Here is a 13545-nt window from a genome sequence, read left to right as displayed (position 1 = left end):
GACGGTTGCCGCCCTGCTGAGGTGAAACGGTACCGCGGACGTTATCGAAGAGCGATGTGGCAGCGCGGGATTCGATTGCAGCGCGCGGGCGCGGGAACGCGGGGCGCTGAGGGGCGCTGAGGGGCGCAGCCGAAGGGCGGGCTGTGCTTCCTCCCTGTGCACAGATTGCCGTTTTTTCAGGACGTTTCATACGTGCAAAGCAAACATTTGATGTTGGTGCTTGTTCCTGGCCTGGGCTCTGCACGGTGAGCTGCCAGGTAGATCTGTGTTTGTATACAAAATGCTTCCCCTCCCCAGGTCCAAAATTACAGAATCATAGAATGGCCTGGGTTGAAAAGGACCACAATGATCATTTAATTCCAACCCCCTGCTATGTGCAGGGTCACCAACCAGCAGACCAGGCTGCCCAGATCCATATCCAGCCTGGCCTTGAATGCCTGCAGGGATGGGGCATCCACAACCTCCTGAAATGAAGTAATGTTTTCATTTTTTGCACATAAAAATGAAATATTTCTAGCAGTCGATTCAAGGGCATTTACTTAATTCGATATCCAAGACCAGTTTGCAGAATAAAGTCTGGCGAGGAATGACCATCCCTAATGAGAGGAATAAACACAACTTTCTCCTGTAGAACATTCCCTTTATTTCTGGAGCCTGGTTGTGCCTTACAGAACCACAGCACGAGGCTCCTGCAGAAGAAGAGCTTCCTGCTGACATCACTGTGTTGGTCTGCAGAGGGAATGTCCTGCTGCTTCTCACACCTTTCCCACCACACGCAAGTGCATTCACCCCTGGGTTGCAGAGTCCCACCGTGTGGTTCCTCTTCTCCTTTGTCATTTCAAGATTTCCATAGAAGACAGCCATGTTGTTTTTAAACGCCTCTGACATCAGGATGTTTGGGTAAATACAGCTGGGTGCCCAGGTTTGGTTGTCAGAATGAGATGTTGTTAGAAGTACCGATTGGTTTCCATCACCCAAAGTTTCCTGGTCAGTCCTGTGCTTACAGGGGAGGTGGCAGAAGTGCTGACTCTCTGCATATCCTGTGTCCCTTGGGACTAATTGCATATTCCCTTGCGAGGACCTTAATAGCAATTAGGGTGGATTGAGGACCTATATTTCTGGCAGTGATTGATTATCATGAAATCATAAAGGTTGGAAAGGATCATTAAAATCACATAGTCCAGCTGTGAATTAAATCCTTTGAGGACTGAGCTAAGTCGGTCTTCATATGTATGAACAGACATGTAGGAGCACTGTCCCTATCTACCAATCTTCAGACGAAAACAATCCAAATTGCCTTTGGGATTTCAGGCAACTGTTTGTATGTCTGCTCCCTGAAATCATACTGATTTGTGAATGCTGAAACATAAGTGCCAGAAAACAGTGGTGTTTCTGTACATTTTATAGGCTTGCCAGGAGGATCCCTTTGCTATACATCTGTTTCTTTTCCACATGCAAACTGTTCCTCAGGTATTGTAGTGTTTTTCTCGCTTGGATTCTTCTGTGTTGCTTCCACATATCCTTCTGTTACATACTGCATGTTGGACTTCTGATTGACAACTGAAAGACAAACACATATTTATTACTGATTTTATAAAGGGGGAAGCACCTGCATGAAATATATATTAATGATAGTGTTATAGAATGATGAAACACCCAGGATATTCAGGACTGTTTAACAATAGTTGAATTAAGTACCACTGATGATGTTTTGAACAGCATTCCATCACATTAAATTTAGATAAAACCACTGGGATTATCTGGTCAAAACTATTCAATAAAAAGGCAATAATTTGAATTTTGTACAGCTCTGTGTCACCCTTGCTGAAGCTGCAAGCTCTGTAGTAGGCCTCAGGATAGGAAAGGCTTAATTTTGCAATATTCCAGTTCACAGTGTGCAATTTGGAAGTGTCTCTGTGCAGTAAGGTGGGCAGCAATCTGCTTCTGCAGTAGTCAGCAGCAACACTTTATCTGGTAGAGATCAACTTATGTTGGTTTGAAACTTTTTACCTTGTCTGCTCTTCTCATGGCCTGGGCTTTCTTCGTTAGATCTGGATTTATAACTCTCCAAAGTCTGGTCTGAAGTATCATTTTCTGTGCAAAAATCAAATATGATTAAGATTTTCCCATGACTCTTCCTCACTCTCTTCCTTGAATCTAAAAATCCTGGTCTTTTGAGGGCAGAAAATGAAGATGCAGTAATTCTGGTCAGTCACGAGGGATGTGCTTAAGAAAAGAAAATGTAGTTGAGTCATGTAGGGTGAAGCTTGATGTGAGGCCATTGATTACATGGGAATCCTCAGCAGCTGTTTGCAACAAGTCACAGCTACTGTCTGTAGACAGATGTTTAAGACAGGGGAGCTGTGTCTTATCTCAGCTGTTCAGCCCCTCTGAAATAAAGCAGTTACTCAAACAGTGCCATCACTCACCTCTCTTCCAAACTCCATGAGCTTTCTTCAGCTTCCATGTAAAAAGCACTACAATGATGAGCAGCACGACAATGAGAACTGCCACCAGGAGTGGCAGCAGGAAATCCTTCTCCTTCTTACTCATGCCTTCAGATTTCACATCTTGCTCTGTAAAAGAGGCAGATGTATGCTTGGGTTGTTGCTTCTTGAGAGTTTCTAGTTATTAAAACAAGAATGATGTATCCTGGACCAGGCTGGATCGGCATGGTGGGAGAGCAGAATACACCTTGTTGGGCTCAGTTTTAAGACACAAGCTCAGTTGTTTTTCTAGTTGTATGAAAAACTAATTGAAGTCAGCAGACTTAGCCCTAGCACAACAAATGGTAACATTCAGCTTTTTTCTAGATGGTAAAAATGGTTGCATTTCTGTGGTCTCTCCCCAAAACTGCAAGTCAGTATTACTTTAGTGCACTGATGCTAGCTTTGGAGGTCAGGAAGAATCAGCTGGGTGTTAGGAAGCTTGCTGCATGTTTGGAAGCTGTCTCTGAAGAGTATTTAGGAGTTCTTACCAGAGGTGCTGTTGGAAATCAGAGTTACGTTTTTACTTGGGAAGGAGGTTTCTGTCCTGAAAAGTTGCTCTGTGACTGTGGCATTGAGTGCTGTTTCAGTGCCTGGACAGATGAAAAGGAGAATGGTATTTCTAAGAAGGGCTAAGGGATGCTTGAAAATCCTATGTTTTTCCAACAGGTTTGAAGTCCAGAACACCTGATAATGTAGCAGAAGGAGACTTCTGGTGCTCTTAACTCAAAAACTCCATGCTCACTTCCTTAACACAGTATTTCTTTTTAATATAAATACTACATAAGCTTTATGAACAGAAAATCCTCATAGTATCTTACTCAATAATTCTCACAGACAAATTAAAAGGAGGGTGAGCTTTGACTTCATTATTTTTTTGAACTTTTCCTCTCCCTAACTTTGCTTTGCCTGCTTGCAAATACAAGAATAGGCAGCTATTTTTTTCCTTAAAGCAGATATTTTCTTGTATTCCTATCTAAGATTAACTTTTGCTGTCTTTGTAGCTTTCAGAAGTGTGATCACCCAGCGTGAGAGAATGGCTGCCCTGGGGACATCAGCACAGCATCTGTGCTGTGATGTAACGTACTGTTAGGGAAGTGGTGAGCAGAGGTACCAGACAGCTCTCCTGCTGCAGCTGATGTCGTTGCTCCGGGCCCTGCAGAAACAAGAGAGGTGGGTTCTGACTTCCTTACACATGTAGGCAATATCTTTTGGTATCATTAACTTTGATTTGTGGAACTGAAACGGTAACGCGTGCTGTGTCTGCCAGAGCTTTACATTCATTTCCTTCCTTACCAGGTACATAAGTACACTGTGCTGTAAGATTCATGCTCCCTCTTACTACTCATAGAATTGTTTATCAACAGGATGCAGCTAGGCTGTGAAGTTTGTAACCACTGACATAGCACTTTTAAACAAATACAAAGAGTTCTTTCTAAAACAGTTGACTTTTCACTGCTTGCTCTGTAACACTAAGCAGATGTGGGTGCTGCTTTGGAGGGTTTGAGTCGAGCAACTTCTGTGGTACAGCTCTTCGTTCTCCTCCTAGAAACAGTTCTCCTGTAGAATAGCTTGTTTTCAGCCGTCTATATGCACTGATAATCTTTGTTGCACAGTGCCACCTAGTGCAACCATGGAGAGAAATCTCAGCTCTCACCGTGCCTTTCTGACACTCCAGGAGAGGCAATCTGGCTGCTGCCAACGGGAATGTAATTGTGCTGCATCTGATGGGAGAGAGCTCGCCTGCTTTTACGGCTGTGAAATGGAGGGCTTCCCTCACAAGCAAGAAATGCTGCTTTTCTGAGTCATATGTTTGTGTGTAAGATGGCTTATAGTGCTGTTCTCTAGTGTTTCTGCATTGGTTTGATAAATGAGTGCAGCTAAGTCTAAACTGACAAGTAAATGTGAGAGCTGGTTGGAGGTTTTACTGGGCTGTCGTCGATGCTGTGCTGCTAAATAATGCTAAATGGATTCTCTGGTACTGCAAAAGGGATAGTTGGTTTTTCAGATCCTGGAGGAAAACCCCTCAAACACATGATAAAAATCAGAAGTCACGCTTTGCCACTGAGCCCAGTCCATGGAAATGAAACCTGCTGTGGTATTCTTTGTGCTCTGGGCTGCTTGAGTCCCCTATCTTGAGCTGTGGTTAGATTTATGGTCCTTCCTTTCCACCTTTGGTTCCCCTGCCTTCTGAATATATTTAACACCATAAAATGTGTAAAAAATGAAAGTAAAACTCATACCATTATGTTGTGGGTAGGTTGGAGGGAAGTCTGTATTGCTGTTCAGATCTGACTCTGCTGTGGTCACTGGGGAAAAAACCAAAGTTCTTAATGCTGTGCAAAATATTCCTCAGTGCTAACAGCAACTTTTGCAGTCCAACCTCTACACAGAGACACTGCACAGTATTTCTTTGTGATAGATCTTATGGTTATCTGATCTGTGTAAAAAAAGGCCAAGCAGTTGGTGCCTACCTGTAGGCTGCACATACTCAGAGACGTATGTATCCACCTCTAGTGTAGTTGAGTCAGGGGTTGTGTTTGTCACTGAAAAACAACAGTGGGCTTTTAGGTATGTAGAAAAAGAAAAATAACTCACATAAAACCTTAGTTTGGAGCTCCACTTTTGCCCCAGTAGGCAAAACAAATTCCACACACGAGGTGGTAGACCACGTGTTTCAGTTTTGCATGACTTTCTCTACCTGAGTGCTCAAATGCAATAATTACTGTTCAAAGAGTGCTGTAGCACCTGTCCTGGCAACATCCTCAAACTGGAAAGGCACTGTCAGCTTCCCTCCTCTCAGTGCTTTGTGGTGAACGAGGCAGCTGGCTGTTGAGTTGGGTCCATATGCCAGGACTGTGAGGGTGCTGGTTGTGGTCCATTTCTTCCCGTTGGCTTCTAACTTGTGCCTGGTGTCACCTACACAGCCATGTGAAAAAACAACATTGAAGTGCTTTCTAGTCAAGAGCAATTTAATGAAAAACCTTCCAGGCACAATCTGCATTACTTCACTCTGTTAAAATAGTGCATGATTACTATGCACAAGTGGTTATTCTGTGGGGAAATTTCCCTGCTGCTGGGCTCATGCAGTCTATAGGACTGCAATGGGATGTCCCAACACCCAGCAGCACTTCTTCCCCTTACTGGACAGAATAAATCACCTACTTGTGGCTGTGGCCCTGATGCATAAGGACCTGCTGATTTGCAGCATGGTTGAGGTCTAAAAAAGACCCTCCCTCTGTTGGGAGAGGTGAAACACAAAGATAAATCACCATGGCATAATGAATTAAAGAGAGCTATGTGACATGTCTGGCATAGATCTCAGTCCTCCAGGTGTACTGACTTCTACTCATTTATATTGTACGGGATGATAAAGATGTATTTCATGTGACACAGAGACAAGTTTGAATTGCTCTGGTGGACTTTTTTTTTCAGATGTTTACCTTAAATGCCCACAGTGGTACAACAATGTTGACTGTCTGCTTCTATGATAGAGGATCTCTGGACAAAAAGCCTAATGCTTTCTCTTTATCTGTACTGTGGTAACTTCTTTATTTCTTAAATGAAAGAAATTCTTTCTTTCCAAATTAGCCTCTATGGATAATTTGTTGTATCACATGGACACAATGACTGGTATTTCTCAGCCCTCTTTTCTATCCCCCATAGGGTCAGATGAGAATTCAGAAGGATTTCAGAGTGTTTTTGCTAGAAAGGAAATAATCTTTAATTGTCAGCAACAGCTCAGAAATTACAGCTGGTTTGCCCCTGCTGTGCCCTGGTGGAACTGAGGCGCTGCCAGTAATTAAAATTTATTAGCTATTTTCTGATTAGTATAAATATTTGCAGTGAGTGATTCAAGCTGAGCACAGGATGGAGTTGGGTGTGGGGAGAAAAGAGTTTCTGCTCAAAGAAAAGTCACCTGCAAAAAGGGAAAAGCACATGCAGAAAGCTTGAGACACCCCGAATTAGAAGAGTTATTTTTCCATTCAAACATGAATTTGCATCAGCCACAAACAAGCTGGATGGTGAATCAGCACTTCTTCATGCAAATATCCCTTCATCTGAAACCACCTCTAAGTTAAACCAATCAAACAAACACAGTATAGCTCTTTGATGTTTAATTTCCCAGCTGCTTGCAGGACATGAGGCTGAAGGCCAGGTAGTTCTCACTGGTCTGATAGGTCCTAATGTCTTACTGGTGTTTGTGTTACAAGTCTCAAGATGCAAGTAGGACATGAAGGTAAGTGTAGGCTTTTATTGAACTAAATGGAAAGATGCTTAGTTGGCTGTGTATGTTGTGGAGGTTATCTGGTGTCTGTGTGGTGTGTTGGGCTGTTATAGGTTCTAGATTTCAACAGCTTTTCTTTCTTTTTTTTCCCCCCTCTCTCTAGTCTTGATTTCTAGCTTTATTCAGGCCAGCAGGCTTTTCTGTTTCTAATTTGAACTCTGTTCTGTGGGGAAAATCTTTTATGCTAAACTATGAAAATATTGCTTAATGATAGAAAATACAAATGAGTTTGTTAACATGCAAAAGAAAATACATTTGTACCTAGAGGTGTTTTCCTCACAGGTTGGTAGTGAGGTGCATTTCCTCTCCAGTGTGCAACAGTTACAGCTAATAAGGTAATAGCTATTGGATCACAGCCTTCAAAGCAGCTGTTTCTATTGTACACAAGTTAAATTGAGCTACCTATTATCCACTACTCTCATCTGTGTTCACCTAGATGTGTGCAGGTCTGTAGCTGTTGTAGGGGGCTGTGAGCTGTGTGTTTTTTGAGCTCTGTTTTTGCTTCTGCTAGTGACTTACCTGCCTCTGAACAGGTTAATGAGAAAAGAGCAGCTGATGTGGGTGTGAGCTGCTCAGCACGGCTGAGGAAAGCCTGTACCAGTCACAAAATGGAAGCAGTTATAATGGTTTTATTATCTGACTTTGTGTTTGGGCTTTGCAAATTGTGCCTTCGGAGTTTTGGTTTCATTTCATGTCAGTGGAATTTCACTCTGGATTCTCAGTGGATTTTGGTGCCAAGTTCTGCCATTCTTGCACTGAATACAAGCACATCAGGTGAGCCTTCTCCCCTGCACAGACTCCAGTATTTGGTGCTGACTTTCCTCCTAACCTGTACCACCAAGGCCTGAGTTGTATAAAATGAAGAGGATGAGCAGGAGTCTCATCTGGTGATGCGTTTCCCCCTTCAGTACTTTTAAATGTGAACACTTGGATAAGTAAGACTAATAAATAAGGCTGATAAATAGAAATTGTTATATTGCCTTAGCACTTACCGGGAAGCTGTATTCCATTATCCAACAGCCAGGTAACCTGGGGCTGTGGTTTACACCCTTGGGTATAGCAAGATAATGTAATGCTTCCTTCTGCGTCTCGGGATACTTGCAGTACAGGCTTAGAAGGAGCAGCTGCAGGAGGAAGGTTTAGAATCAGTTGCAGTAAGTACTTCTGTTTGGTTTTATGAGCAGCTGCATGTGCAGTGTTATTTGGGAGGGCTGAGCTGAGACTGGGACTGTGCTCAGTACTGTACAATTGTATGCAAAAAGGCAATCCTGGAGTTGAGGAGCTGGCTTTGTTATTCCATTCCTGTAGAATAGAGCAGGAAGAGAACTCACCTAACACCTCAACAGTTGTCATCTTGCTTTTGAACTGTGTGCTGTAGTAGAAGCATTTATATATGCCTTCATCATGCACCGTTACGTTAGAGAGTCTGACAGACAGTTCATCCTCTGAATAACGGGTAAGTTTGTACCTCGGATCTTTTAAGGCTGTAAGGAAAATAAAACTCAGCATGTTATGTGTGGTGGCACATACAAGGGTAATCAAAGCAGTGATGAGTGAGATTGGATTTGTCTACTGCATTTTTTTGTTTGTTTGCTCCTCAGCATTTGACATAACTGAGCAGTTCTAGCGTGAAGCGTTCCTAGCTGGTGCTGCACTAGCACAGAGACAGCAGTTAAATGATGAAGGTGAAGGGTACAAGCCCTGCCAATAGGGAAAACAGCATAAATATATATATATATATATATGTATATTTCACTTTTAAAACCTATTGTGATGTTCATTTTGGCAAGTGAAAGGTGAACCGCTCTCCATCCTTTAGAGCTGCCTCCTAGCCATTGCACAGCCAGGGAGTCTTAGTCCTACATTGTCAGGTCTTATGGTAACTGGGGTCTTGAAATCTTCAGACAGATAAATACAAGCAAACATTGGGGTGAGGACACAGTATATAGTCAGAACAATATGGCTCATGAATAAAGAACAAAGAGCAAAGATGCGTGACAAACTTTCCCTTCCTCATTCCCTATTTCTCAAGACTTACTCTTGCTTTGAAAAAATCACTTCCCCTCTTTGGGTGTATATTATGGTGTGTAAATGAACATCACGGTCAGCCTATACTTCTTCATTAATGGTTTATTAATTGACTGTTTCTCTTGCTCTATCCTTACTTAATTAGCTAGTTGAAACTGTCTATGAGACGACTGCGCTCTGCTGTGCAGTCCCATTTTTCTGTCTAGGTTTTCTTGCCTTTGCTTTGTTCCTCCTATGGGAGTCTTGGGGACAAGCCAGCAAGTCATGTGGGATACTGAAACTGGGGATGGGAATCAGTCATTAGAGATAAAAAGATCTCAAAAACTATCTTTATGTTTAAAGGTTTAGATGAGGTCTTTTGAAAATACAGAGCTGGGAGAATATCACAGCTGTGCTGTAATTCATGGTAGTGGTGAAATATAAAATGTAAGGATTGTAGACAACGAGAGCGGAAGAAACTGCTTCACAAAGTGGGTTTTGGGGAACCAGTGGGACAAAAGTTCACAGTGGTGATTCTGAATAAAAACTGAAAATGTCCATGCATAACTTGGTTCCTCTCTAAAGAAGGACTATTTTGTTTGTAAGAGGACTTTGCAAATTCTTTGCAAACTCCTATCTTTGTGGATGTTGTATCATGCATCTTGCTGAGGGATGGTCAAGGATATTGATGCTATGGGCAGAATCATCAGGTTTAAGACAGATACTGTTTTGTCTGCTTGAGCTACACTCTAATGCTATAGGTACTCACAGATCAGTTCCTTCCCTGACCTTGCTAAATTGCTGTGTCAGCTCAGCAAAACTTCAAGCAGAGAAAGGTGAGAGAGAGGGAATGGAAGGGAAGCCAGCAGTAGTATTTCTGGCTCTGTCAACACGTGCTAGAAACCATTGCTTATTTTCTAAACATTTCCCCTTGATACACTAAATGCAGCACTGTTGATGAGAAGAGGAGCGCCCAGAGCTTTCAGGCAGGTCTGCTCCTGTCTGTCTGAGGCAGCAGTGGGTGTTGTGCTAATCTGTTGGTGCTGGTGGTGAACGCAGTTCATTGCTAAAAGCTCTGCTGCCAGACCACTCTTGTGGGGGTTTCCATTTCATTGGCGTCTGCCAGAAAGGGGCTGGATGTCAAACCACCCCCAGCAGCGGCTGGGTGAGTCAGAGCCGCTCTGTGCCGGGGCTGGAAAACCCACTGCTGGCTGACCCTTCTGCTCTGCATGGAAACTTCTGCACTGGGGTTTCACACTTACCCCAACGATTGTCAAGGAAAATGGTAAACCCACGGGGGTTTAGCCACTGCCTGATGGCTCTGCTGTCACCGCTGAGGGTACAGCGGAGGTTCAGGTCCTCTCCTTCCTGTAGGGTTATGGTTTCACTGCCAGCTCCTGGAAAATCCCCTGCCACAGAGAGGGGGGAAAAGAAGACCCATTATAATGTGATGTGAAGTAAGGTGTCCATGTTTTACATGAAGCAATAAGTCAGCTTTCCTTTTCTCAAGTGCGTAAAGGTGAGGAAACTTGTCTGTACGATTGTACTGATTGAATTAATTCACAATCCTCAGATAGGTCACCACAATCACTAGGTAGGACCTGTACCAGCAGTCTATTGCCTCTGTCTGCCAGCAGAGCGAGATGTAGTTGCTACATGCTATTCCACATGAGTCAATGAAGAATTGATAGCACACCCCATAATGCATGTGTGCTCCCCATATGAATCAGTTTTTGCATTCCTTATTCTTTTCTGGAGCTGTTGAACCTAATTGGCAAGCGGGTGAACTGAGTGGGAGCTGTGAATGGTTGACAGCTCCGAGAACGAGGCTTTTTTTCTGCAGGAAAGGTAATGCTGCAGCTGCTTTGAAGGCAGGATGCACAAACCTGGTCTGGCATGGGTTACTGAAATGAAATTTCACTCACTCCTCCCAGTTCATTTTAGAGAGGAGCTCTGGAATGTGTTTTTCTCAGCTTATTCACAGATACATAATACACTTTGAAAATATTTGATGACCCGGAATGAATTGCTTTCTCCAGAGATAGCATGCCCTGGAGAAATGGCTGAGATTGGTGCCCTGGTCAGAGTTAAGAAAATAGGCAGTAAGATGGTTTTATTTTTCATTCCTGTTTTAATCTTATTTGTCAGGTAGCTGTCTGCTGTGAGTTCCTACTGCACACACGAGCACTGTGGTCTGGGGAAATGAATCCTCCTGGGCTTCAGGAAAGCTTTTCACTTTCTTAAAAACATTTTAAAATGTAACAACTATGAAGCCATTTTAGGGCATTCTTATTGGACCTGATCTTTGATGCTGAAAGCAGTTTCTCAGGTTGTTTCGCAGGGTGCGTGCAAGCAGTGAGAGTTTGCAAAAGGGAGATGGCCTTGCAGGGGTTCCATTTGTGAAGGCCTGTGTCACCAGCAGCGTGCTGGTAAAGGAACACAAAGGGCCTCGTGTGTGGTTTTCCACAGTGCTTTTCTATATTTTGCACAGTGGCTGCGTAGTGGCTCTTTCCTGTCGCTAGCAGCAATGTGGGGTCTTTCAAGTTGCACCTTTTGAGGTTAGAGAACAAGAAAAAATGGGGGAGGTTGCTTGCTCTTATTTAAAGAAGAAATGAGCAACCCCCAGAATGGAGCATGCATGTAATTTCCATTTGAGACTATGGCTTCATGCAGACCATGGCTCCCACATCAAATTTCTCTCCCCTTATGGAGCAGTTTGCATGTCTTCAAGCCACTACGCTCTCTGCAGTGCAGTCACTGCGGGGCAGGGGATGCTCCTGTGCCAGATCCAAAAGCCAGGTTTTTATGCCATGTGGATCCCAGTTGTCTTGAGTACCTGGAAAAATGTCTGCCATCAGGTGTGGCAATGCATCCATCCACCTTAGCAAGACAAGCCAGCAGTTTCTTGCTAGAAATTGCACAGTGCATCAGAGTGCAATGGTATGTGCCTCTGCTGTTATTTTAACCAGCAGAAAATACATGCACTGTTGCAGATGAACACTAACTCAATCATTTCAGTTATCTTTAACACTGTCGCCTATAGGGACATCCTGTTCAACCAGTTATTTCTGACCTGTGGCTGCTGATGTATGAATGGGAGTCTGAGCTTCTTCTTGAGGTGCTGTGACAGACAGCTGAGAGCAGCGAGCGGGGCTCAGCGGGTGCAAAGCTGTCATACAGCAGGCTCTGGAAGTGCTGGGGAAGAGGGGCTGTGCACCCAGAAAGAGGGTGCTGCTGGTTTGCAGCAAGCTGAAAGGGCATGGCAAGAACTATTTCAGCTGGAGTGTGACTGGCAGATTCTCAAGGCTCAAGTTCTGTTAACCACAATCAATGGTAATAAAATATTCCGAGTGTGCTGTGTTTAAAAAATGCTTTGTTGCTGTTTAGACAGACTGGATGTGGCCTCTGTAATAATGTCTTTGTGTGTGAGATTATTACTGTAGTATCAGCAATAGCACTGCTACAGTTTCTGCTTTAGCATTTAAGAAGGGAGAGACTATTAGGTGAGCGCCAGAGTTGTCATCCAGAGAATCCTGAGCTGTAGAAAGCTGTTTTGCCTCTTTCCTCACTGAAATCTTGAAATCTTTCCATATTTGACATGGTCAAACGTGAACCTCATGCACTCTCCCATGTATGAAAGAGATGAGAAAGGTAGGGATAAGATGCATCCTTGAGTTAGAGTGAAGAGGCTGAGCATTTAAAGTGCTATACCTTTTCAGAGTACTTTGTGAGTGCTTTCTAAATTACTCTGACTTATTATGTTAGCCTCTTTTTATAAAAATATGTGAGCAAGTGCATGTACAAATATACAAGCAATGGAAAGTAAGCTGTAATCTGCTGCTCATGTTTAAGGGAGACTCCTTCAATTTCCTATCCTGAGCATGCTACCAGCTGCTGGGGAGATGAGTTGGTCTCACTGATCCTGGGTTTAGGAATGAACTGAAGCTCAGCACCCTGTCTGCTCCACAGCTTTGGAAGCTGGGTGACAACACAACACTGTCAGTATGAAAACAACAGCAGCAAAGCTGTGTTGTGTGCAGTGCTCTACATATGGCTCTGTAGATGGAGTTCTCCAGGCTGGGTCCCTTAAGAAGAAAGAAAGGTAGAAGTGCATTGCTTACCTTGCAGCAGGAGCAGAGCTGTGACATGCAGCACAGTGGTGAAAGTCATGTTGTGGTGGTGGCGTGGACTGTCTGCAGACTTCCTCTCCCTGTCGGGTCCCTTTTCAGCACAGTGGGAGCAGATTTACCATGACTTCATCTCTGCCGGGATCTCTGCCTCCTCTCCTTTTTTTCTGCAGTTCCTTTTTCATGTTTCCTATGTGCTGATGACTGCTGAGAAACCAGTGACCTCATGGGTCCCTAAGTGAAACCGGTGGGTGACAGGAGTGGGGGCACTTCACTCTGCACAATTCAGCTCCATCTCATCAGCACCCATGCAGGGGAGAGGGGAGGAGCTGTGGCTTAGGGTGAAGATTGAAAGAAACACTGGCCTGGGTTAACCTGCTGCAGCTATCCTGTAGGGACACTGTGCAGGGCTTAACTCCAGTGGATGGGCAGGCCCCCAGCAAGGCAGAGCATCTTTGGTGGGTACTGCTGTAGTGCAACCATTGCAGGGTTGCTTGAAAACTCAGTTTGAATCTCTGGAAAAACAGTCTTGCTCTGCTTGCAGGAATGCTGACAAACAAGCAAGGTCATTTGCTGTGTGGTTTGTGGCTCCATGAGGAGCAAAGAGCATCGGTGAAGTGCCAGCAGGACACATGGA

At 43.9% G+C, this 13545-nt stretch overlaps 1 protein-coding gene across 1 annotated transcript; it reads right to left on the bottom strand.

Annotated features, from left to right (window-relative positions):
* Positions 1-1429: 1429 nt before the first annotated feature.
* Positions 1430-12951, bottom strand: CRTAM (cytotoxic and regulatory T cell molecule; the record flags this gene model as incomplete). The annotated part of the gene is made up of 12 exons (XM_079545782.1): positions 1430-1560; positions 2011-2094; positions 2430-2576; positions 2978-3079; positions 3574-3642; positions 4730-4795; positions 4961-5032; positions 5235-5405; positions 7767-7898; positions 8106-8258; positions 10044-10190; positions 12903-12951. The coding sequence occupies 12 exons, from the start codon at positions 12949-12951 to the stop codon at positions 1430-1432; spliced, it is 1323 nt and encodes a 440-aa protein (XP_079401908.1).
* Positions 12952-13545: the final 594 nt, after the last annotated feature.

The sequence above is a fragment of the Tetrao urogallus genome, assembly GCF_951394365.1.
Source record: "Tetrao urogallus genome assembly, chromosome: 22".
In the NCBI taxonomy this organism is placed as follows: Eukaryota; Metazoa; Chordata; class Aves; order Galliformes; family Phasianidae; genus Tetrao; species Tetrao urogallus.
The sequence above is the reverse complement of the archived record's forward strand: the minus strand, read 5'-3'. Positions and strand labels throughout refer to the sequence as shown.